Source organism: Lepisosteus platostomus, chromosome 2 (assembly GCF_059453375.1).
Source record: "Lepisosteus platostomus isolate fLepPlt1 chromosome 2, fLepPlt1.hap1, whole genome shotgun sequence".
Classification (NCBI taxonomy): domain Eukaryota; kingdom Metazoa; phylum Chordata; class Actinopteri; order Semionotiformes; family Lepisosteidae; genus Lepisosteus; species Lepisosteus platostomus.
The window spans coordinates 34,159,139-34,186,717 of record NC_142612.1 but is presented as its reverse complement, the minus strand read 5'-3'; the positions used below and the strand labels follow the sequence as shown (position 1 = coordinate 34,186,717).

At 38.1% G+C, this 27,579-nt stretch overlaps 1 protein-coding gene across 1 annotated transcript; it reads right to left on the bottom strand.

The window, feature by feature from the left end:
- Window positions 1-444: 444 nt before the first annotated feature.
- Window positions 445-27,319, bottom strand: LOC148676349 (interferon alpha/beta receptor 1a-like). Its single transcript, XM_088606775.1, has 7 exons — window positions 26,964-27,319; window positions 23,406-23,532; window positions 22,618-22,793; window positions 16,001-16,155; window positions 11,596-11,746; window positions 4,891-5,030; window positions 445-3,975 (listed from the first exon to the last, which is right to left on the bottom strand). Exons 1-7 carry the CDS (start codon window positions 27,001-27,003, stop codon window positions 3,736-3,738), a joined length of 1,029 nt encoding a protein of 342 aa, XP_088462901.1. The 5' UTR covers window positions 27,004-27,319; the 3' UTR covers window positions 445-3,735.
- Window positions 27,320-27,579: the final 260 nt, after the last annotated feature.

Here is a 27,579-nt window from a genome sequence, read left to right as displayed (position 1 = left end):
TTCAGTAGGAAATCTGGAGTAATATTCCTGACATTCAGCAGCTCAACTAGAGTATTATAAAAAGGTTTTGATCACCAAAGGCTTTGATGCGGTTTAAAATGAAAGAATCCTTTAAAAACAAGCAAACCTAGTTAGCTTGTTAGACTGATCCAAATAAACTAATAATGTTCAGCTTCAGTGAAGACTGTGAAAAACCTACAAATATGTACAGTCTGGTACAATCTGAGTCTTAACAACAGCACTAACTCTTATCTTTCAGTAACTCTCCCACTGTTTTTCAAGAACATTTTTTGTTTCTGTCTCACTATAGTCGATACTCTTAAGTATCATAATACTAATAATGTGAAAAGTTTGGTACTTGGAAATGTGTTGGATTTTTTATATGGTGCAACAATCTTCCCCTAAAAGCTAAGCCCATGTCTTTGTTGCTATTAATACGAGATATACAACCAATAGTCCATTTATTTTCTTATAAAAATAAAAAACGCAGTTATACAACACTGAAAGCAATATTTACATTTTGACTGTTTTTACACATAAATCTGAAACGAGTGAAAGCCATTTCATACAAACAGAATTAAAAGAAAAATGAACATACAGAATAACCAATCAAAGCAGAAACAGAGGGGTGTCCATGGTACACTCTTAGTTTCACAAGGCTGTTATCACAACTGTCAAACGGTGTTTAATACTGTACAGTCATGCTTGAAAGAATTTGAGATTTTTTGTTTTGTTTAACCACAAAATACTTATTTAATCAGAATGTCACTTCCTAATTGAAATAATTATTCACCAATTTGAGTGTTTTGAAAGAAAATGTCCATGCAGCAAAATAATACACACAGTATTCAGAAATTGAGCAGTAACCCTTAGTTCTCTGACTTACATCAAGGTAAAGCAGGATCAGGTGGGTCAATGACAGAGTCTTCACAAATTAACCAGGATAACCAATGAAACTGAAGATCTGAAATGGTGTCAGGGAGGAGCAAACATAAATAATTGTAAAGAAATGTAAGAAATGGGTCAGTTACTCTTCCTATTAGTTTAGCCTCGAACTAAGGAAACATCAGCAGAACTGAAAAAAAGTAGTGGATGCTAATCAATCTGCACAAGGTTATAAAGCCATTAAAAAAAGATTTGGACTCCAAAAATCCACTGTTGGGCAAAGAGTATACAAGTCGAGGGCATTTAAAACAATGGCAACCATGCCAAGAAGTGGACATCCTCCTAAAATTTCACCCAGGGCCACAAGAAGAATGATAAAAGAGGTAAAAGGTTATCCTATAATAACATCCAGAGATCTACAAGCCTCCCTAGCTGCTTCTGGAGTAGTGGTGCATAGATCAACAATAAGAAGAACCCTGAACAGAAATGCCATCTATGGAAGGGTCCCCAGGAAGAAGCCTCTTCTGTCAAAAAATAACAAAGCTGCCCGTCTGAAGTTTGCCAGAGACCACCTGAACAACCTTGAAGAGTATGTTCTCTGGACAGATGAGCCCAAAATTGAACCATATGTGGACATAACAAGAGGGCCCATGTTGGACGAAGAGCCAACATCCAACAAAACCTTATCCCTCCTGTCAAGCATGGTGGTGGGAGTGTCCTAGTATGGGACAGTTTTTCTTACTCTGACCCTAAAGAATGACTTAGGAAGAACCTGACCTGAATCCTATTAAAATACTGTGGCAGGACCTGAAGAGGGATGTTCATGCAAGACATCCTTCATTACAGACATTATTTTATATAATGATTGTCCTGGATGAGCCTCTCAGGATTTTTTAAATTTTAAGACTGCTTTTAACAGCAATGCCAATTTCTCCAAGTATTAATGACTGATTCCCAATTTAATTCAGTGCATTGTAAAGCCAATGTGAAATCCCATCCCATCTTTGTTTGGTGATTATGGTGTCAAGAGGCAACCGTATGTGCTTCTGCATTTTGCTATTTCCCTCACACTTGAAGGCTCTGTGCAGCCAGAGAGTTCCAGACGGATGTTATGAAATGTTTTAATTTACTTTTGTACACTAGGCTACTGTTAAATACTGTATATTTGGTTAAAAAAAAAACGAAATAGCACTTGTAGTTGGCACTTTGAATGAAATTTCTCCAGCAGTTGCCAAATAATGCAAAATAGATCTCTGAACTGAATGTACTTTGATAAAAGAAATTTACTGCGAAGTGGCATCATCCACCATTCAGAACAAATGGCTTTATAACAGGATTTGGAACTGCTTCTTCTTTATTTTAATGCACTTATTTTAACAGAGAAAAAAAAGACTTTGATGTGGTCACATTTGGTCCTACTCATGCAATGGACTAGCCTAAATACAGAAGTCATTGCCTTCATATTTAGCTATGTCCTCCTTTTAGCCTTCAGAAAACCCATCAATAAACAGTCTGCAATGGAGAAACATATCAGCCAGGGAGGCTTATGGCACTAACTCACTGACCAAAACATTAGGAAGCCTATCTGACTATTGGACTATACCCAATGCAGCCCATTGTCTCACCATTTATCCAGCAGGATCAGAGAGTAATGAGGATAATGACCTGTAGAATTGAACTACAATTCCACCAGTTCCATCCACTTTCAACAAGATTGAGATCTGAGGATTGGTTTAGCCAGAAAAGATGACTGGAAGACAGTCCAACTCCTCATACCCAATTTTGTCTTACCTGCCATTAAGGGAACATGTTCTTGACCAGTGAATATATTAGCCTGCCAACTGGACAATTCCCACTTTACAAAAGTGCAGCTTGCTGGTCTTTTAAAAAGAAGGTAGCATTCTCTACCCTGACAAGAAACACCAGCACCTTCACAGTGGCACTCAATATGCATATGAAGTATTGCTGCAGAGAATGTGTCACGTGTCTTACAAAAAATGCTCCAGGGTAACAAAAAATCATAACACTTTCTATGGCAGGCAAGGAAATGTCCACACATTACCTTCAGCACATTGTGATTTCACAGTTTGCTCTGTAATACTGAAGAAAATAGTGAATAGTTTGTCTCACAATTCAACATATAAGACTGCCTTGGTACAATGTGCAACTGTGTACAGAATGAGAGCAGACAAAACTGTATTATCCACCAGCAGCCAATGAAGCACCAAGGGTAGAAAAACTATATTGTAAGACAAACAGGGATGAAGGCCCAACCATGCAAGTGCAGTGTTGGGGTTGTAAACCAGCAGTTAAGGCCAAGAGGAGGGGATCGGGTATTCTCTACCTTGCACAGGACTTGACAATCCTTCTAGTTGGATTAAGGGATCAACACAATCCTCGCCAATGGTAAAGGGGATAATAAGAGACCTCTATATCCAGTGTCTATTTAAAGATCTTTCCCCACTTCGTTGTGAATATGGAAAAAAGGACCTGTGTCCATGAAAGACCAGGAAAAAAAATGGAAGCCCAGACCAAAAGACAGGTAAAGCCCCTGGGAAGTTATATTGTAGTATCTAACAAACACATCTGATGCACACTAGCCATGTTAGTGTTAGCCTTCTGTACACACTCTGTTCCACAGTTTTCCTAATATTTGTGGTCAAATATATGTAAATACTCGAATGTATTCTTTGGATTATATGAATGACTTCTACCAATCTAAGCAAAGTTCCTCCACTTTTCTTAAAACAAACTGAGCTCAGTTTCAGATTCAACAGCTGAACAGGTGGTATGCTCTCAATACAAGGCTTTTCTTCTCCAGAAATTGTGCCTTGCAATTTTTTTTAAACTTCACAGTCTACAAGAGTTCTCCCCTTGTTCTGCTATGGTACTCCTGAGGCTTCCATCAGATCCCTCCTGTCCAGAGCCGATCCCAGAGTCGCTTTCACCCTGTTCTGTGTTAAGGTCTCGCTGCTCCATATGGTGCAGGGGCAGAGTGGTTTCTACAGGAATGACGTGCATGAGTTCACCAAACGCCTCCCTCCGGTCCCCAGTGAGTATCAAGACCTGAGGCCCTGAAGACATGAAGCCCTGGTAAGTAAGCAGAAGAAAGAAGGTGAACCAAATGGAATTTTACTATGAAAAACAAAGTTTTACAGTTCCTCCTGGATTTACAACAAAATTGCAAAATGTAAGCTTAAAAAGATGTCCAACATTATTTTCTAAGGTACTGTATCTCTATTTAATTTTTCTTGTGAAAGTATTTTTGAAAGTATTTTGTCCCTTGATAGACTGGAGATGTGTACCTATTTGTTACAACACCATTGTACCTATAATTTCATGTCATTTGCCAAACTGCTTTATACCATACAGTGTCGTTGGAAGTCGGAGCCTACACGGCAAGCAATGTTCACAAGGCAGGGTACACCCTGGACGGGGTGCCAGTCCATTGCAGGGCAGGTGCAAGCCAATCATACATGGAGACAATTTGGAGGACACGGTAAAGGCTGAGGGGGGAAATTTGGCCCGGACACTGCGATAACTCCCTACTTATCGAGAAATGCCCAGGGATCTTTAATGACCACGTGTCAGGAACTTGGTATAACATCTCATCCGAAAGAAGGCGCCCACTACAGTATAGTGTCCCCTCCACTATACCAGGGCATTAGGACCCACACAGACTGCAGGGTGGGCACACCCCACCCATCCCACTAACACCACTTCCAGCAGCAACCATAGCTTAGAGGTCTCTTATCCAGGTACTGACCAGGCTCAACCCTGTTTAACTTCAGTGGGTTGCCAGTTGAGACCTGCAGGGTATTATAGCTGCTGGTCTGTACCTATAATAATACCTATTATATTACAGAATAATCACAAAAGAGCAATTAGCAACTGAAACCCAAACAGTCTATGACACCCCTAGATGTAGATCACCCTAGATGGACTCTGAAGAAAACACACACACACACACACACAAGATAACAGCTGCCCTGGGGCAGGACATACCTGTAAGCTGTCTGGAATCTCATATGGTGGACAGAGGTGTCTCATACAGCTGTAAGCCTTATAGGTGGCATAAGAGAACAAAAGAATCACAATTACCACTATAAGGAAGAGCACTGGTAGCTGCCAGATAGGAATATGTCCTGTTAGGGAAACAGACAAATATTAAGTCAATAAAAACATAAAATACAACTTCCTCACAAATAACTAGTATTTAGATCCAACCATATTCCTTTTGTTTAAGAGATTTTTCTCAGAACTAATCAAAGTTCTTAAAGGCCATCATAGAAATCATTTCACCATTTTTCATCATTCATTTTTAAAATTAATTAAACAAAGCTATGGCTCATAAACACATTTGCCCAATATATACTGCACTAAACTGCTCCAGTAAAATACCCAACTGTATAAATGTATACAAATCCAGGTCACTTTGAATAAATGGATCTGCCAAATTAATAATATTCAACAAATGCATAAAGCATACATGTGAAAGTTTCATTCAGTACAAGAAAACAAGGGCACCCAGAACAGTTACATTTTGCTTTTCTAACAGTCCTGCATAAACAGTAATTCTTTGGGGAATTTGCATGCAATTTGTCAGATGATCGATCGCATTTCTACCCAAAATGATCTTTTTTTAAAAGTTTTTTTTACAGTTACCTAAAAATGGTATAAATAATCAATGAGCCTGACAGTGCTAATTTTATTTTTTCATGCAGCATAAAGAAAATGAGACCTTTGCAGATACAGTCCTGATACAGTGGTCTATATGAGTATCTGCTGATACAATATGTTCCACAGCAGTACTCCGGCCTGAGACCCTCTGCCTGGGGTAGCTCCTCTGCATAAGAAAGCCGCTGCTCCAGTTGTATCACATTCTCACCCTGACCTCTGCCAGTGACCCGTAAATCCTTTTCATACTGACATGCTTAATCCAGGTCTCTATCTGCTCATGTAGATTGAATAAGCATTTTCATACTACAAACCGAAGTAGCAGGGTTAAATCAAGAGTCTCAGTGAGCCATGTGTGTAATAATAACATAGAAGGAGCTTTATAGACTCATTTTCCAAAGCCTCTGTTCTGAAGTTGACCTGTGTACAGGATTGTCCTCTTGTGTAATACTGCTTTGGCTTCCCTTTCGGAATTTGTTTTTGGAAAACGCTTACATTTAAACATCTGTGGACTGAACTGCTAATGTTAACAGAAGTGAAACAGTTGCCAGATTGTTCCTAGGAGCAAAAATGTTTTGAAGATGAAAAGTCAAAGAAACCCAGCATAGCTCACCGAGACTAGAATTAATCTATCTAGCCATTTTCTGAAAGAAGCCAAGATAGTTGGGGTTGGCTTCAACAACATAGATGGGTAGCTTGTTCTATACTCCCACAACCCTTTGTATAAAGAAGTGCCTCCTGTTCTCAGCTTGTGAATGAAAACAACTCAGATAGAATTTGACCAATAGAAGGTGACCGGGGCAATATCCAGATTGGGAGAGATATAATGTATAGGAATGTCAGTGGCCAAAACCAAAATACTGTAGTAGACATTGTTAATGACTGCTTGATTACCCAGTTTGACAGGGCACCTAAAAGAAGCAAAACTTGTATTGATCTTTTCTTCTCAAAAGATCAAGATAATTCTATTCCAGCAGTCACTCAAGAGAATGGTAGTACCAAAAGAAGGACAAAATAAATGAAGAAAGCAATTCCAGACAAATAAGTCTGATTTTTATTACATTATATTACATTATAAGTTTATGGAAATTATTATTAGAAATAAATTAAAGAACAACTATATCAAAACAAGATCTCAGGGAATAGTCCATTTTATTTTTAAACAAGGAACAACAGTAATGAGAGAGCTCTCAGATTTGGCTCCCATCTGAGCAGCAATGACTCAACACTAAATCAACTAGATGTTTCTTGTAACTCTCTGTAACTCCCTGTAACTCATTCCTGCCACCTAAGATTCTTGGGAACATCTGGATTGTGATCCTAGATGTCAGAGATCATTATGACTCATCTCTCACCTTGACCAACCTGTAGGGTGTGTATACCCCACGTGGAATGGACGCTAAACTTTCAACCAATCATCAACTGTGATGGCCAATCACGTGACGGCCAGTGTTGTCTGTTTAGGGACTGCAACCTTGTTTCAGCAAAGTGTTGGCCCGGGGAATGCCCATACATAAATTGCTAGCCAACGCCAACGTGGACGCTTCACTTGATCACCTGAGTATACGTTTGGACTCTTGTCGACAACCTGAATAAGTTTTTATTCAGCAGCAGTGCTACACTGGGAGCAAACTGAGTTTCTTCCCCCTAAAGAGTGACTTGCTCTGACCTGCGGTCACCCTCTGTGCATACAGACTTTCTACTAGTCAGCTGGACTACTAGTAGGTCCCTGAAAGAGACACTGTCAGGCGTGTCACCACAGCAGAAATCTCTCCACCTAATTCGTCTGACTCCGAGCTGCACACCGACTGGGTGGCAAGGAGCCAGAGGACGCCGGGACTGAATGCCACAGCAATTGGATGCAGCCGGTAGCTGGTCTTGGAGTCCGTGCCGGAAAATACAAATCCATATCTGGATAAGTAAACCCAATGTTCTAAATTGCATCTTGAGAATTCAATTGTTACCTCAACACAAGTTGATTTCAATTCAATTCATATGAGTAATGTATTTACTTTAGAGTAGCTAATGTAGACTGATTAACGATAGTATAGCCGAACGGTATACTGAAGCATATTCTGTGTTTGTATCTCTTTGTGTTTTGCATCTCTTCGTGATTATATACCTTGCACTTTGATCACAATAAGATCTGCCACCAATCCACTACACTATCCAGGCAGACTGTTATATGTTTCATGCACAATTTATGTATTAATAAATGTATCTCGTTTATTGAATCTGTGAGTGTGTGTCGCTGATCGATTGATTTTGTAAAAGAACCACCACGTGATTGCTGCTACCAGACATCATTTAGAATATTGCTTAAGAATTTTGAGACCACTTTATAGAAAAGACATTGCTGCTCTGGAATTAGGCCAGAGAAGAAAAAACATACAGTATACATCTTAATGAGGGGCATTAAGGGAAACATCCTGCAGGCTGAAAGAACTAAAACTGTTCAATCTTAAACAGAGAAGACTACGAGACAACGAGAAAATCATCAAATTCATCGACAAAGTCAAGCCTGTGAACCTCTTTAGAATATACAGTGAAACACAAACCAGAGGACAAAATAGAAACTACACAGAAATGTACTTAAAACTGAAAACGAGAGACATTTCTTTACCAAAATTATTGTGGGAACATGGAGAAAGCTACTCAGCCATTTTGATAAAGCAGATAACCTGGCTTTAAGAAGCCAGAAATGGCTAGTGGACATCCTTGGATCAATTAGCTACTAACTACCAAAGGAACAAGATGGGCCAAGTAGCCTCCTCTTGTTTGTAACTGTCCTTATGTTCTTACTGTGAACTTGTTCTCTATCTCCAATCTCCAAGTGTTTATCTTCTTTTGAGCTACCTAGTCGAATACAAGCTGGATTTGGCAGGTACAAAATACTTATTTTAAAAAATGGCAAAAATAACCATTGTGATTTCTACACCTCACACATCTTCAAAAATAAACGTGTATCAGAGATAATGTCCAGTGTAGCATGACATTTCCTTAAAATACTTTTTCATGAACAAACATTGTATCTCACATAAAGTACAAAACAATAAGCTTTAAGTATTCAGAACAAAGGTTCTTTTCTGGGTAGTTTGGAAATCAAATTTCTTCTGACAACTATGTTTTGGGGGGTGTTTGCACAATAGGCCAGCATTTATCTTCCTGCATGTAAAAGAAATCTAGGTCAGTTACTTACAGAAGCTATTTAAGAGCAGCCTGAGCTTTTCACACAGCTTAGACTTCTATGCTAAAGTGCACGCAATGTGGTTTGATGTACATCCTGCCAGTTTTCTTCAGTTAAGAAGAGGCGAAACAAGGAAGTAATGCTTAAAATATTTCTTCAACAGCTTTCAACACACTATTAAAAAGGAAGTTTTTATTATGGGAGGACAGAATGTCTTTCAAGTTATACAGGAGGGTCTCGATGTACAATATATATATATCCGTGAGGGTACGAGGCAAAGAACCGTTGCAAATAGCCAAATTGTGGGTACTTGGGCTGGGGGCAGGGAGAAGCTCAATCACTAGCTAGATTCTTCTCATGATCCTGCTGCAAGGCTAGTGTAGCGGCGAGGCTTATTAATAAGAAAGAATTAAGTGTTCTGAGCCTTCCCAAATGAGGCCCCATTTCTCTGTTCATCTCTGTGGTGCAGCCACAGAGAAACTATTCTGCAGGGTGATTTAAGGTCCTAGGACAGCTCCCAAAGGGGGATGCACTTAGCTAAGCCTGGCTATCATGATCAATGGTCATCCATTGGCGCCTATCTGTCTAGGGAGTGCCAGTTGGACATCTGGACTGCATTCCTAAGTGTCAGGAGTAAGTGACTCATATCTCACCTTGATCAACCAATCAGGGACTGGTAGGGCCGAGTAACCCACGTGGGACTCTGATGCCCACGGAACTTTCAGCCAATCAATGAGCTGAAGTTCCTCCAGGTAAAAACAGGCAACACAGAGAGCCTGTGAGATTCAGAATCAGTAAGATTCAACAAGATTCAGAAAGATTCAGAGAATTCTGTGGACTGTTCTAAAGGGAATTCAAAGGAGAATTCCAGGGCAGGACAGCCTAGGAGCAGAAGGCTCCCAAGGGCAGGACATTCTCGCAGCGCGCCTCCTGACCATCCTGAGACTCAGCCCGGACAACCACGGAACGGCCAGTGTGTCCGAGTGCCAGAACTTTCCTTTGTTCTAAGAGTCTAGAGTGGAGGTTGCCAGAGAGTAACCAGCAGCACGCCTCGTCAACAGGTCAGAACTGTGGACAGCTGAATCACTATTCAGAACTAGCGCTTCATCAGGAACGAACCGGTCCTCTTCCTGACTTGCTGGGACCCACAGTCATCTTTTCTCCTGTGCACAAACTTTGCTAGTTAAAGCCAACAGTGAGCATCAGCAGCGCACCGTCGCAAGCCGCACAGCACAGCCTGGCACCGAGCCAGAGAGCGCGGATTGGACAGCAACAAGCCTGCAACTGTTTCTTTGTGCCCGCAGGAGATCTGAATCCCCAGAGATTGGATGAGTATTCAACTTCAATGCATTACTGCTCGAGAATTCAATTGTTATCCCAACCAGTTGATATCAATTTAATTCCTAAGAGTTATGTTCTTGTTTTGAGTATCTAATGTAGAAGTTATAACCAAGTTCATTTATGAAACGGTCTAAATGAATGATATACTGAACGTATGTCCTCTTGATATGTGTAACTCTTTGTAACTGATTGAATATATATCTTTTGTATTCTGATAACCCTCTTGATAAGATCTGTTAGGTTTATATGCATATTCTATGTATTAATAAATGTATCCTCGTGTATTAGTACCTGTGTGTGTGTGTTGTTTGAGTTATGTCGCATGGTTGGACTCTAAAGCCATCAAAAGAATCAACTTTGTGATTTACTGCTACAATTAATAATTGTCTCAGTAAATGCCCAAACCCTACAGAACTGGTGCGTTCAGAGAGCCACTACATTACATTTTGGCTATGGCAACGTTACATATTTGGCGTCCCTGAACGGCTATGAATCATTACACTAGTTTGAAAGTTGTGGTTAACAACCTTTCAGCCTGGTTTCATCCAAGACCATGTCGGCCAGACCAAATCATGAATAAGCAAATTTTCATATGTTTAATTTGCAGATGTTGAGACAATACTGTACTGATTTAGAGTTGACAGCTGTTTGCATGGGTCAAACAGAGTGATAATAAATATTTATTATCACATATATTATATAATAAACATGAGCAATATAAAAAAACTTGCCTTACAGAACAGCCTAATAAAGAATGCACGAGTGTTTCCATTATTGTAAACAGAAGAGATTCAGATTCTTCTAAATCCATTTTAAGTTTACTCTGTGATGAGAATTAAATGAATAGTATATGTTTTCAAGCAATTTAAATACCCTATGCAAGCAACTGCATAACAATTGCAATAACAGCTAACTCTTGTCTTCCTTTTTGCATAAAAGCTACAATGTACACAAAAAATAAAAATACTAAAAAATATTAGCAGAACATCAAATATTTAATAAAAACAAATGCCCCTTGCTGCCTTCTTGATCTACATCCCTAATGTGTTCTTAAAAACACCACTGACCCACAATCCAATCTATTAATCAGGGATTGATAGCTCCCTATTCAAAATAAGCACTCAGTTGCTGCACTGTACCAATAGAGAGCTTATGCGAGTCAATAGGTGTTAATTAAATTTATTTAACACTTTATCCTTGTCTTCAGCAGATGCTGATGGGAAGATACTCTTGGACACCCAGCCCCCTGAGGAGCAGCAGGTAGAAAAAGAATGAGCAAAGAATCACAAAAGCACAGGCAGCAGGATGCAGAGTACCAAAAGGGCTAGATTGATGCTGAACAGCCTCCTCTCATTTGGAAAGTAAACTTTTCAATGAATGAAGGGCAATCTTTGATTTATCATCTCTTTGCATACTATGAACACAAGTTTATGTTTTCTGTCCTGTGCCCCTCTTGCTCAGTATTTGTGTTCTGTGCCAACTAAACATAGTGAAGCCATTCCTACCATCGCCTTCCGTTTCCACACACTTTGACTCGGTGAAACGGCTCTGTTTCTTATACTGGATGTTGAAGACCCGAACCCGGAGGCAGTACACCATCCACGGCTCTAGCTGGGAGAGTATAGCGTAGCTTCTGTTGAGTTGCAGTGTGTGGATCTGTCCAAAAAAAACAAAAAGATCAGACATTGCCCAAGTTTAGAATAACATGCAATTTTATTTGAGTGCTTTGTAACACACCATAAGTTCTGTACAGCAGCACACCCACAACACAACATAAGTAAAAAAGTGGGGAATAATAGTCATGCGAACTGACTTAGTGAAACCAAGCGCAAAACTAAACTTTATATTAAAGAGAGGTTTTAAAGCAAGTGCTGAAAGTGTTGGCAGCCGCAGAATTTCTTATGAATGGGACCTCAGCCTTGCTGAGTAAAGGTTGCAAGCAAACTTTCCTAAGATGACCTTGAAAAGACAACACAGAATTGGTAACACAAAGGTAACACAAAGATTTCTAACCAACATCAAAGGTTTGAATTCAGCATAATCAGCAATATTGAAGCCACCAACATTAAAAGTATGAAGTTTTGAAGTTTGAAGTATGGGAGTATGAAGAGCATAATCTTGTCTTTTAACAGTTTATTATAAGAAAGGTCTGTTCATTCATATCTTCATATCTGGCAAACACCTGTAAAGCACACAGTCTGAAGCACTACTGTACCTTTGTTCTTAGTGTCATCAGCAGACCAGTGAAACATACTATAGTTTGTCCACATTTAAAACAGCCAAGGGTAACAAATTGGCTTCTGCTAGCCAAACCAAAGGGAAGTACAGGTAATTCCCTGATAATTTTCCATGCAACCCTGTAGGATGCCATGAATGACATTTTCAAAAGCTGTTCTTATGTCCATAAACAAAAGAATATTAAATTGCACAATAACATCAGACTATCTCAACTACCATTAATGTCTAACCCCCCAGTTCCTGGATATTTTGCTGGATCTTCAATCTTTTCAATGGAAAAGAGTGGTCTAGCTGCCATTACATAAGGAATGGAAAATGCTGCTCAGCCCCGCCCTGAGAGAATTTGTTAATTTGATGGGTGAAGGATAACAGGAAACCTCAGATTATAAGCAAGAGGTTGTAGGCATTAACTCAGGAAACATCAGCACCTTCACAGTTGAGGCCTTCTTACTCAGTTACCAACGATTTACTCACATAACTAGTTCTTGCACTTACAACTGTAGTTCTTGTAACAGTGCACAAAACGTAAATATAATATTTTGTCTTTTTTTTTTAACATGCCAAGGAAATGCTACCAATGTGCAAAAACAGCTGTCATTCCTCCTTGCAGTATGTACTTGCTTATTTGATATTACTCATATAGGAACAATAGCCTGTATGCTTCAATTGTAAAGTAATAATAATGTCATGCATAAGCACAATGGTAAGGAGATTTGTTTGAAAGGAGAAGTTTGGGCATTAGATCTACCTTACCTAATACACATTTAGTTTTATTTGTTAATATTATGCTTTGTATATGAACTAGAAGTATGTGCTGCCTGTTCATATAGATTGAATAGAGAGATTAATTGAACTCATGACCCCAGCCTTTTCAAAAATTTGCCCTGGAGTCAAAAACTATTGAATAAATCACTATATACAGTTGTATGCAAATGTCTGGGCACTCCCGGCCAAATTAAGTTTTGTTGATTTTCTAAGTAAAATGAAGTTAACACAACCTCTGCAGCGTACAAACTTAAACTTGACATATTTCTGGAAATATTAATGCACAGTTGCTGTTTATTTGCTCAATTTAACAGATTGGAAAAAATAAAACATTAAATGTGACATGTGCAAAGGTTTGGGCACCCTTCCAGTTGATCCACTAGTGTTCAATGTTGTGTAAGGTCTCAGAACCTAATTGACTTATTAGGCCTTCATCTAAGTCAGGTGATGACAATTCCAGAGCTTCATAAATTCTGACTCTTCGAACCTCTCACTCAACAACCATGGGTTCCTCTAAGCAGCTGACTGAGGTTGAGAAAATAAAGATAATCGACTCTTACAAAGCAGGGGAAGGCTATAAAAAGATATCTAAATGCTTCCTGATAGCAATGTCCACTGTCCAAAATGTGATTAAGAAATAGAAGTTAAGGGGAACTGTTTAAGTCAAGACAAGATCTGGAAAACCAAGAAAAATCTCAGATATAACTGCTGGTAGACCGGTCAGGAATGCAAAGCAAAACCCTCATATCACTGCAAAGGACATGCAGGAAGGTTTAGCTGGCACAGGAGTCGTGGTGCAATAGTTCACTGTGCAGCATTGCTTGCACAAACATGACTTGCATGGAAGAGTCATCAAAAGGAAACCTTACCTGCGGTCTCATCACAAAAGTCAACGTCTGATGTATGCAACAGAACACTTAGATAAGCCAGAGCCGCTTTGGAACCAAGTGCTGTGGTCTGATGAAGTAAAAATTTAACTTTTTGGCTACAATCACCAAAGGTGCATTTAGACAAAAAAAAAGGAGAAGCATTTGAAGAAAAGAACACCTTGCCAACTGTTAAGCATGGGGGTGGATCTATTATGCTTTAGGGTTGTGTGGCAGCCAGTAGCACAGGAAATATTGTGCGGGTAGAGGGAAGAATGGATTCTACTAAGTATCAGTAAATCCTGGAACCTAATGTCCCACAGTCAGTGAAGCTGAAGCTGAATAGGTTAGATATTACAACAAGACAATGATCCAAAACATACCTCCAAATCAACCATGAACTACTTCAAGAGACGTAAGATTAAGGTTTTTGAATGGCATTCACAGTCCTCAGACTCTAATATTATTGAAAATCTGTGGGTAGATCTCAAACATGCAGTGCATACAAGACAACCTAAGAATATTTCTGAACTAGAAGTGTTCTGCAAGGAAGAGTGCGGAAAAAAATCCTAAAGCTAGAATAGAAAGACTGTTAGCTGGCTACAAGAAATGTTTGGAGGCTGTGATTTCTGCCAAAGGGGGTGTTACTAAGAACTGACTGATAGTGTGCCCAAACATTTGCACATGCCACCTTTACTATTTTTTTTCAATATGTTAAATTCAGCCAATAAATAGAAACTGTGTGTTAAAATCTGCAGAAATATGTCAAGTTTAAGTTTGTGTTGTGGTTGTGTTAACTTAGAAAACCAACAAAACAAGTAATTTGGCCCAAACATTCGCATATCTGTATATCTCTCAGATGTTTACAGATCTGTTCTTTGAACAGAGTAAAAAGGTAAACGGTTAGTGGCAATATCTGGAGTTCTTTTCTCAAAAAAATGGGTAGGGCTTATGTTGCTTGGCAGTTCTTGTGTTTCTACATTAAATACACTGGTATAAGTGAGCAATTCTGTGAATGTATATGCTATATGATAGGTTTATGTTCTTGTTTCAGAGGCTAAAGATGAAGAGGAAATTATATTTTTGTTCATTTACAATCTCAAGATCCAATCCACACTAACACAGACTGCTCAACTATAAGGGATAAATTTAGCTGGTGGTATTTTGTACATACTGAGAATTTGCTCATGCTTCACAGTTTAAATCTGTGTCGGAGGGGAGTGGAGAAATTACTCAAAGACTACACTGTTTGTGGAAAAATTACATTGCGTTACAAAAGAATATCTCTTTCAGCATGGTTAAGTCAATCATTAAGAAGTGGAAGGCAACTAGACTAGACGAGATCAGAGTGTTCTTCCAAAATTATCAGCCGGGCAAGGAGGACACTGGTCAAGTTTGCAGCCGTGAGGCCAACAGTGGCTTTGAAAGAGTTAAGGTAAAGAGGCTGAGATGGGAAAAAATGTGTATGGGCCAACAATTTATTGGTACCTCCAGAAAGGGGGCTTGTACAGAACTGAAAAAGATCTCACATCCTGCATTAGATTTAAAACAAAACACATTGCAAACATGTGGCAAAAAGTGTTATAGCTAGACAAGACAGAAGCTGAACATTGTGGTCAAAATGCAAATGCAAACCCAACATTTTTCAGCAGTCAGTCAACAACATCCCTACTGTGAATCGTGGTGATGACAGCATTATGTTACAGTTCTGCTTGTCATCAGTAGAGACTGGAATGCTTGTCAAGATAGACGGGAACATTGATAGCAAAATACCAGGAAATATTTTAGGAGACTCTACATCACACCTTTTACTACAGATTTTGTTGACATTTATTGTATCTTATAAGTTTTACAAGTCTTCAGTATGAGTTTTATTCATGTTTTAAATAAATTATTAAGTTAAAAATATATGCATGCATATTTTTTTTAATTTTTAAAGGGCAATGGCTTGAATACTTTTGCGATTTACAGTATATAGCACACTTGGAGGAATGGTATAGGATACACAGGTTTAGCTGGGCAGTCGTGTTCTGAAACTCACCTGTGCTGGGGACAACCTTTTCCAGTACTCCAACCAATAATGAAGACTCATTATGTTGCTCATTGACTTGTCCAAGGTCAGTGGGTGAGTAATGTTCACAATCAGCATCGTGTTCCTGCTTTGGACACCAAAAGCAGAAGGTGGACCCAGTTCAGCTGAAATGCACAAAGATTTCAGAGGGTAATGAGCCACAGAGTTAATTAAATAAAATGCATTCAGATGCACCAAAACCTTAAGCATAACGGCTAATTCATAATTTAAAAAATTCAGTTTAAAACATATACATTTAAATACATTTCCTTAAAAGGTTATTGATCTAACTTCACATTCTTACAACATTGTTGAACATGTTTTATTTGAGTAGCTGTTCTTCAGTACCAAACCTAAATCTATGTAGTAAATCTAATCTGAACTTTTTTTATACCATTTTCACTCGTAACTTTAGTTGGACAGGCTCAGTTCACACATTTTTGTAATTCAAGTTCAAGTTTGTCATTCCAGCCATATACAAGTGTACAAAGGAGCTAGATATCATTTTACAGGTCAACGAATGCAGACAAGGCACTGACAAGACAATGCTATATATGTAGACATAGACATTTCTGACAGGGTACATAAAGTGCAATGTGCATAGTGCAATTTACTTTATAGGATTGTAAAAAAGAATACATCAGACAGTGTGCCTGACATTAGGCAAAAATGTTTCCAGATTTGGAGTAGCTACAGTAGGTACCAGGAGCTTGTTGAGGATCCTGAGAGCCTGTGGGAAAAAAACTTTTACAGAGTCTGGTGGAGCTGGCCCGTATACTGCAATACCTTTTACCAGATCGTAGGAGGGCAAAGAAGTAGTAGGAAGGGTGGGAGGGATCATCCACAACATTTTATTAAAATTAACACCAAACAAGTGTTTGATTACAAATGGTATATTCTGGCAATGGTAGATTGAATACATTCCTATTTCTAAATTTGACTTGCACCACCTCATACACCTCATACACGGTCATCAGGGTCTTGAACTGAAGGTTACTGAATTTCTAGCAACTCAAATGAAGCATAAGTGTTCATTAAGGGCACCATGAGGCCTTTCATTTTGAAAACTGCTTTTCCAGATCTGGCCCTTGTCACCACTCTACTAGAGCAGGAGGGATCTTCTCCCTCCTGTGTCTAACTATGCTTTTACATACAAATGTAGATAAACGTCATTTATTTAAATTCCAAAGTACTTCCTAATCTGGGGTCTGAGGTCAGGCCCGATCGCTAATGCAATTAAAGAGGAATCCTTTTGGGTTTTCAAAAATATTTATATAAGACAAAATATTTTCCCAGTATGATTCTCAGGACATTCCGCTAACATACTGTTGTATCCCGCCGAATTCACCTGATTGTTTTCATTGTTTTCAGCAATGGTTATTTTCCTTCAAGTTAGCTTTAAATGGTCTATTCAGTGAACCACATAGCTCATTTTAGCTTCTCTATGTGCAGTGCTTCCAAATCTTCTTCCATCAGTATTCAAGTTCATCTTCAGCTCTGAAGATGTCCATGCAATTGTTCTGTCCCTTTGTTCAAGTACCCATAAACTCTAAATGCTTTTTAATAGAATTATTGTGCAAGACATCCTCCAGATCGTAAGAAAACAGCGTCTAATGATGAGCATTCCTTGTTGATTCCAATGCAAGGACAATTTGTACTATCCTGAAATAATTGTCAGCGAACGCTAGGGTTACCTCCAGAAACTCTCCCCTGGGTTGATTAATTTACCTTCTTTATAAGTCTGAAATTTTACATCATCCTGGTTGAATTCAATCTTTCCATGACACGGGTCTCTTATTAAAAATAATTAATGGTTTATTCCTTAGTGAAGCTTGGAGCAAATTAATTAATTTAATGTCATAATTTCATTTCAATATATCTAAGCACGTTGCAGGAGGCTGACATTGTTGAATGGACCTTCAGGTGAGAAGGAAGATCAGCTCAGATTTAATACATAAGCAGGCTGGGTCGTCAGTGCGAGTGCAAAACCAGAAGATTGTCTGTCTTGTAAAAGAACATATTAGCATTTACATCTAAGTGGGGGGAAGCAGAGTTTCAGCTGGGGTTAGCAACGTTTACACTTCCCAGATTGATTACGTTGCTCACAAGATTTTGAACAATAGATATTTTTAGACGGTATTTGTGTAGTTATCCTTGAGTATGATTAGTAAAGTTAACATGGAGTTCTCCTAATAATATATTCCGGATAATTAACTTTAGTGCAAATCAGTAAGATCGCAACATTAAAGAAGAAAGATTCAACAGTGAGCAGGCCATTCCTAGTGAGGTCATTAATACAGCCTGCATAGCGATGAACCACAGCATAAACACAGGAAAGAGGAAAGGAAGAACAGACCTCAGCAGTCATCATCAACTCCAGAACTGTGCCCTGGGAGGGTACCTTTTTCTAACCAGACTGGAATATTAATTGTGTCCAGGTAATCTAAGCACTATCTGATAAAATGACTCTAAACTGGCATTATTAGAAGAGAGCTTGAGGTCTTATTTATTTTAGTAAAATCTGTTTTTCTATATAGTGGAATTTTTGGCCAAAAAGTGTCTCCTATTTTAGTTATGTGTTGTTACCATAGGGAAATTGGTTCCTGATTGGACAACCGTGACTTGGAGGGAGATTTAGTCCTAGGTAGGATCCATTTTTATTAGGACACAAATTGTTTGGGGTTTTTTGTGTCTTTAGTTTAAGGGGACACAATTCTGGAATTTCATAAGTATAAAGTTAGTAGGATTCTGAAGCCCACTGATTACATATGTATGTGTATTATCTATTCCTTAACTGAGCAAATTCTTGTTAAACAAACCGTGTTTTGTCTGATTATTATTCTATCAACCTGTGCCAGAGAATACACACATACTGCATATAACTTGACGTTAGGGGGTGAATTTATTTTTATTTTTTTATATCAAGCTGGTTTCAGAATCTGATTTTTATATTGTTTTAATAACCTTCCTATTTTATAATTATCACACCCCCCTTTTATAGCAGGACAGAAAACTCAAATGCATCCATAGGTCTACTATCTCAATTAAGAGTGTGTGTAGAATCACATGCATAAAACATCTGCAAATGATTAGCTGATCATCAGGAGGTGATTCCACCTGTATGTAGAATCAGAAACTTAGTCAATTTGGTCTTAAGTACCCACGTTTGTGGTAACTCATAAGTATCTGAACTGCTACAGGTACTGAGATTTATTAGATAATGTTTAATATTTGCTTGAATTATTGAATATCTATTTTCTATAAAACATATCACTCTGATGATATTAAGGATCAAATATTTTCTTCAGTCTGTTTGCAAACAACCTTTAAATTACCTTGAAGCAATGCATCAGGGGAAATTACAGCATTATATTACATTACATTGCCCTGCTTAGAGTTATTGATGTTTCAAACATTATCCCATTCATAACAATCTTATCAAAAATGTCTTTGTTCCTTTTCAGTAAGACGGGAAAAGATTCTGGAAAAGTCCACTGGGATGACTCTGTTAACGGCTTAAAGAATTTTAAATACTTTGAATCCCCTTATTGTCTATTCTCCTGTGTTTACAACTTAAAGAGTTCTTTTCCTTTATTCTGTCAGTGTAGGCATTTCTTTAACCCCCGAGAATCCATCTGGTTGCTCTTTTCTGAACTGATATGTTTTCTATAATGTGGTGATCAAAATTGTACATAGTATTTTAAACAAAGCTTTACTATTGCATTTAACAATTTTAACATAACATCCTTTGATTTAAATTTTACACTTTTGATTATATAACCGAAATTTTCTTTGCTTATCCACAATGTCTAGATGTAACTGACGTCTAAACATCTAAATCTTTTTCATAAGTAGCCTCTTCTGTGTTTCAGGCTTTTATCCACCTGCTTACAAAACCCAGTCCTTATCTACAATTAAATGCCATCTACCAGGTGTTTGTCCAGTCTTTAATTTGATCTAAAGCTTTTTTTTAATTTGATGCTACAATATTTGTTAATCCTCCTTAATCCTCAGTAAATCTAGATTTCTGAATCTCATTAGGAATCATTAGGAAGAGCAGTGGTCCGAGTACAGATCACTGTGGTACTCCTTTAATTATATCACCCCCAGTAAAAGTATTTACATAATATCTGTACACTCTGTTTTCTATTCATTAACTCTCAATCCAAACACATGCATTTACTTAAATGACTGCTGCCTGTCATGTCAGATTTATATTTGTACCAATACCAAAAAAATCAGCGCCCACATGCCTGAATGACTACCACCCTATTGCACTCACCCCCATCATAATGAAGTGCTTTGAAAAACTACTAACCCCACAAATTAAAGCCAGCATTGCAGAAACACTTGATCCTCTCCAGTCTGCCTATCGCACAAACTGCTCCAGGGAGGATGTGGCTTTACACACCACACTAACCCACCTGGATAAAAGGAACAACTATACAAGAATGCTATTCATTTACTTTAGCTCAGCATTTAACACCATCATACCCATAAAACTTTCTACCAAACTCAGGGCTCTAGGTTTAGATACCACCCTCTGTAGCTGGCTCCTAAACTTCCTCACCAGCAGACCCCAGACTGTCAGGATTGGCAACCTCACCTCCAACATGCTCACCCTTAACACTTACCCCTTAACTTGAGGTGCCCCTCAAGGCTGTGTGCTCAGCCCACTGCTTTACTCCCTGTTCACCCACGACTGTACTGCCAAGTTCAGCACAAACACCATCATCAAGTAAGCTGACGATACCACAGTCATGGGCCTGATCACTGACAACGATGAGACTGCCAACAGGGAGGAGATAAAACAACTTGCAGACCGGTGCCGAACCAACAACCTATGTCTCAACATCAGCAAAACCAAAGAGCTGATCGTTGACTTCAGGAGACAAGGAAAAGTCCACTCCCCCATCTACATTGAAGGGTCTGTGGTGGAGATGGTGAATAACTTCAAATTCCTAGGTGTTCACATCTCTAAGGACCTCACACCTCCAGTCTCATCAAGAAGGCACAACAGCGGCTGTACTTCCTGAGAAGGCTGAAGAAAATACGCCTGCATCCACAGATCCTCACAAACTTCTACAGATGTATGGTGGAGAGCATACTGACCAGCTGCATCACAGTCTGGTACGGCAAGTGCACCGCATCCGACTGTAAGGCACTGCAGCGGGTGGTCAAAACTGCCCAACACATCACCGGCAGTGCCTTACCATCCATCCAGGAAATCTACAACACCAGAAGTCTGAAAAAAGCCACCAAAATTATGTCTGACCCCACTCACGCCAGTCATAACCTGTCCCCCTACCATCTGGCAGAAGGTTCTGGACGCTCCAGTTGCACACAACTAGACTAAATAACTTCTTCCCCAGAGCTGTCAAGCTGGTAACGCCACCACTCCCTCCCATCATACTATGATCTCTCCTCACTTCTTCCTGTACCCACAACGACTGTACTCCTACACCTCTATATACACGACAACTGAATGAAAGCCGAAATTGTACTTAAAACTGTACTAGTTGTAATATTTATTAATCACCGTATTATTTTTGCACTGTTCCCCGAATTACTTTTGCACTGTTGTATTATTTTCTCTGTTTGCGTATTTGCACAGTTTTGATTACACTGTTATTGTTATTGTGTTACTGTCTATTGTCATGTCTTTTGCTCTATTTATATACTGCACCTGAGAGACTAATGAGAAACACTTTTCACTATACTATGCAACCGTGTAAGTATAATGACAAATAAAGTTTAATTGAATTAAACTCGAGAAAAGCTGTCTTAAAAAAATTATCTCAATCTAAATTCATATCATATGCACTATGTATCAATTACTGTTTTACTTGCTCTTAGGTTTTATTTTCATACAAGTGATCCTCTAATCTAGTTCTAAAAATTGTTTCCACGACATTACATGAAATAATTTTTTCAGACTTACTGATCATTGATATCTTGCTTCAGTTTTGTCACCATTCTGGATGTACATTACATTAGCATTGTCCAGCCCAGAGGAACTAACAATGTCCTGAGCAACTGCTGGAAGAGTTGCTTATGAATAACATCTCATTTCCTTGAGCTGGTAAACCACAAGCCCGTGCAGATTTATTTACCTCGAGTGTTATGAAGCATGGTGTTAACTTCTTCCTTTTTGAACACCTAAGTCAAATTGTAGTACATCAGATTTGTTAAACTATTTGTGATACTTTATCTAGCTTTTTCTTTACTCACTCTTGGGATAAATGTGTTCGATTTGTTCCCATCCATCCTAATCTATACCACTCTATTTATTACCATCTGTCATATTCTTTCACAACCTGATTTCCTGAAATTGTAAACCTTAGATCTGGACTCAATCTGTAAAGGAGAAAAATGTTTGGTATATATGATAAAGCCCATATAAAGATTACTTAAATGTACTTTTCTTTTGGCTGACACCCACAAATGCATTAAGAATTCGGGAATTGTATGTGAAACTGGTAAGGATTCACTACATCTTTCCCTACACCTACATTATCAGTGTTTTTAGGATATCTGCTGAAAAAAAGTCTTGTTGCATTTACAGACATTTTATAAGATGGCCTTACCGTTTTCATCAGGACAGAATTGCAATTCCTGCCATGGGGATACCTCATCTATCCCCTCTGTCCTCACACGCACATAGTACATCAGATTGTAATCAAAATAGTGGGAGAAGTCACACTGGGTTTCAACAATTCTGTAGCAATCATTTTTGTAGATTTTGGATTTTCGTCTGTCACCACTGTAACAAAACAATATTGTAAAAAAAGGTGAGAACTGTAGAATCCAAATGTCTTCACCCCACAACAAAAACCTACAACCTGCAATAGCTGCTACAACTGGATTATTTAGATTTTTTTTGCCAGTGGAATAACTAAACATGCATAATTGTTTATTACAATTTATTAAATTTATACAGTTTATTCAAGGCTGAGAAATATAAATCAACAGGGCTCTATCTATGTCATGCATTAAAAAGACACAATTATCATTTCAAAAATGGTGCAATATTTACAGAATCTGCGGGTGGTATCAATGAGGTAATTTGTTGTAAATCTTTTTTCCCCCTCCAATTTAAATGTTTCTGAAATGACCAAAAACATGACCACATTCCCTGGGAAACCATGGTCTTCATTCTACTGTAGGTGTTTTCAGCAGTAGTTAACACAGATAACATAAAAACATTCACATAAAACTGAGCTTTGTCCTCAGCTCTTCTAAGTCTCATATGATGAGATGATGAGCACATTGTGCTTCATGCTTAAGATCTCAGTGGTTATGAATGTGATTTTGAATACCACTGAAAAACAGACAGTGTCTCCTCAGAAGATCTCGAAGAAGGTATCTTACGCACAAGAGGTACTCTGCTGTAAAATTCACAGTGTAGTTCAATAGTCTGTGGTCCCAGTCCCACTTCAGTATGTACTGCATGTTCACAGCCTCCATTCTGACATTCTGTGGTGCTTGCAGCTCCCCTATAACTAGATAAATGCATACAATTTACTTGCAACTTTGAATATCTGTAAACAACAAATAAAAAACATACATATTATTATTAACAGAGACAACCAATATTTAAATGTTATGAAAGGTTATTAAAAAACATATTAAAAATAGTGTACACCACTGGTTTACAATGAAGTATAACATCTATATGAAATTATATATTTGAAACATTTTTTCACATTGTGTGGAGTTTTCATAATCTCCCTGTTTGCATGGGTTTTGAGTAGGTACTCCAGTTTTCCGCCAACACCCAAAGACATAGCATTTAATTTGCTGTGCCACGTTGTTCTTTCCATAAAGGGCAAGAGTTCTCCCTAAACACCCCCTTTCTAGTGTTTCACTGTTACAGTGCTAACCCCCACACAACTGAGATAAGATCCAGGTGAGAAAGACAGCAGCACAAAAGCACTATAAAAACCAAAGCATGGTGCTTAAGGTATCCTGTGCTATTAAAGACATATTTCCCATGTATACATTACAAATTTTGATTGATATGCATTTTATTATTTTCATTTATTCTGAAAAAATGCTAGAACTTTATTTTATATTTAAAATAAGTCAATACTATTCAAACTGGCCATTCTATGAAACTGTGTATTACTGCATGCTTACCTTCCATTTGTATATTTCATGTTATTAGTTTAGTTAATAACATTTTACGTAAGGAGTAACTTTTATAGTGAAAAACTTTTTAGTTTTAATATAATAAAATACAGAACTAGTAGGAAAAATACTTTTTCAGAATCAAAATCATACAGAATTAGTAACAATATAGTGTAATAAATGGTATAAGAAAAATATATCCTTTGCTGTTCACAAACTTGAATTACGTAATTTCAATGTAGCAAAGTACAGTACCTGTTTTTTGTTGTATGAAGCCTTTTTTTGCTACAATGATTAAGTAGTGAAAGTTTTTTAAAGTCAAGAAAAATAAGCAAATAAAGGATGGAAAGAATTTACAAAAAGGTTTTACACATTTTATCTTGTTAACTATTGTCCTATAGGGTACATGGACTAATTATCCATCACACAGAAGTGTGTCTATTGGTTATTCATGTAACAGTATTTTAGGGGTATTCTCTAGACCTCATGAATGACTTGTAAGCTTTTCGTGTAAAGGAGTGGGAATTTGTTGGTTGTATTATAAAATTTCAGATTATGAATAGTTTTCAATAGTTTCAAGGGACGGATATATGATGCTCAAATAGCTCAGTGAAGTTGCCCCTTACAAACAGAATAAACAATGAAACCTACCACATATGTTAGTGCTCCATTTGTACTATTGAAAGTAGCATCCAATCTGCTTTCTTTACCAAGATATAGTGATTTATTTTTCTGTTAATCACATGACTATGTACAAGGAACTTGACCAGTAGTAACAAAGTCTGGAGAGTTCACGCACTGAATACTGGATGAGAAGATAACTGCAACTGCGGTTTGCTTTCTCAGTCTGTCAGGTGGGGGGCAATATCAGTATTTTCTGTGTTTGTGTGAACAGTAAATATGAACAGCAAAATTAAATCAGTCTCCAATATCATACTGTAACCACAAGCGTTGCTATTTTAGTCTTAAAAAGGGAACATTAGCGAAGTTACAAGCCGTCTTTCAAGCTACGTAGTTAAAAGGTTAGAATGAGCAACTTCCTGCATTAAAAGACCAGTGCTGTACTCTTTAATGCACAGCAAATACATAAACATGGTAAAGTACCAGGAAATTTAATTATATGTTTTATTACAGGAACTATTAGTTAGTTGTACAGCAGAAACTGTAGTAATCAATCATCATGCGTTCTCATCGTAGTGGTGAAAGCTGGTACGCAGTTAAATTTATATAATAACCTGCATTAGTAAAGTAATAGTTTCTTAATTTGTCATCTCATCAACCCAGGACTCAAAATTCTTGAACATGACAAATCCTTTGTTATACAACTAAGCCAGCTTGAGTTTTGTTCGCTACCACATTGCAATAAAGGAGGACACAAAGAAACAGAAACACTGAACAAAATTCAGCAAAAATTACCCAAGCACAATGTCACATACAAACTGTTGATTCTAGTCAACCAAAATGAAGAAAATAATTCCAAACCACTATAAAAACATTCCAGATGCTAAAAATAATCAACACATTTAATCGATGCATAACAAAATGTGCATTGTTGTGCATTGATTAAATAGTTTATTAAGGGGGCTAAACTAGCAGACAGAAAAGGTCAATAAGATATTATATTACTATTCTAACTGTAAATACTATGTTTAAAAAAAACTAAAGAACCTTTTCCTTAACAAAAATAAGTCATAATGAAATCCAGGGAAGAAAAATGGGTGTACTTCTGTACACAAAAATTTCATTATGAAAATGAAAGATCTAAAACAGGAAACCTCAAGATTTTTGTGCTTAAGGTTTGTTAGAAACCTGCTTTATTCTCCAGAAGAGCTCTTTATTTTAAAAGGTTAAAGGGCTTATTCTCATTATGCTTTACCACCTTTCTTTTCAACACATGATGACTGAAAAAATAAGACAATGAATGAATGAAACAACAGTGAATAAGCACAAAAAAATAAAAAATGCTAAAATAAAATACCACTCACAGTAACGCAAGTCTAGGTGGCAAGGGCATGACAAAGATATATCATTTATGCAGAGCAGGGGCTCCCGGAAATAATCCTGTTCATTCCTTACTCTCCATGGCCAATTCAGTGTCTCTATACTCCTTCCTGCAGTTCAAAAATACCCCCACTTCCAAGAGTAGTTCAGCAAATAAAACTGGATGAAACGGATCCAGTTACACTTCAGACTCCTGGAAGAGGGAAGCTCGCAAACTCGGGAACTGATACCAATTGCACACACTAGTTAACTTAACTGAAATATGTTAGACGCAAATTACAAATTTGTCTCAAAGACTTTAAATCAGTTAGGGTGTGACTCAGACCTTGGCTGTAACAAAACCTACAAATGACATTAATCTGTCATTCCGACCACGGGGAGAAATGCCATTTTAAGATTGATAAATGCGTCGGAGGTCTTTTTTTGTGAGGAAGTTCACGCCTCAAATCACGTCACGTCAAATCAATAACATTTCAATATTATACTACGATCGCAAAAGTGGCTGCATAAGGTACCATAGACAGTATGAAACCTAAAACCGAATGAATGATGGCGTTAAAATTAAGACTTTCTGAAATAACTGGAATTTGTCTAGATAACCGTTTTCTAGCAAACTGACGCATATTGACTAATACAGTACATGCCTTTTCTGTTAAAAATATAAGATTGTGCTGCAAAACGCCATTTGAAATTCCTTTGTTGCATTTTTGTCCCAGAAGGGGGGGATACTCTCCTATCAGACCTCCCTGCGTGAACGTTTATCGGAAAGCTTAACTGATCTTGACAATTTTGCAAGTCTTACCTGAATAAAGAAGTTGACCCACAAGCAAAATCGCCAACATAGTCTACATGTCGGTCTTGTGCTTCACAAAGCCATTGCACACAGATACTCCTACCACAACCCACGTACACGAACTCACACGCTTGGTTTACAGGAAAGCAACAGGAAGCGTGTAATGCAGGCAAGGGACCGTCGTCAATTTTTTTCGTTTTTGATATTTGCTTCGATTGTGATTCGTAACGAGGCATATCCTCCATCCATTTTCTAATCGCTTCATCCAATCCATGTCGCGGGGGAGACAGAGCCTAACCTGGCGAGGATGCCAGTCCATTACCCAGCACATAGACACAGACGCGCACACACTCACATCAGGACTAATTCCCAGAAGCCTCTTCACCTGCCAGTATGTCTGGACTTCCACCAAGAAGAAACCCACGCGAACAAGGGGGGAACATGCAAACTCCACACGGCGTTTATTAATATATTGTGACGAATCGGCCCAAACCCGGTTCGGCAGGGAGACCACCGCCAGAGGAGCCAGGTTTGCAGCTCACAAAGTGTTTATTGTCCCTTTTCTTACAGAGAAACGTGCTAGATAGATAAGGAAGAGACTGCAGGAAATGCAGTGCAAAGAGGG

Excerpts from the sequence above, each read along its gene's own strand:
- LOC148676349 (XM_088606775.1), bottom strand. The coding sequence starts at position 27,003 with ATGTTGGCGATTTTGCTTGTGGGTCAACTTCTTTATTCAG. Across the intron at positions 11,747-16,000 it reads AAAGGTTGTCCCCAGCACAG|ATCCACACACTGCAACTCAA; the intron begins GTGAGTTTCAGA and ends TTTTTTGGACAG. Across the intron at positions 3,976-4,890 it reads AGATTCCAGACAGCTTACAG|GGCTTCATGTCTTCAGGGCC; the intron begins GTATGTCCTGCC and ends CTTACTTACCAG.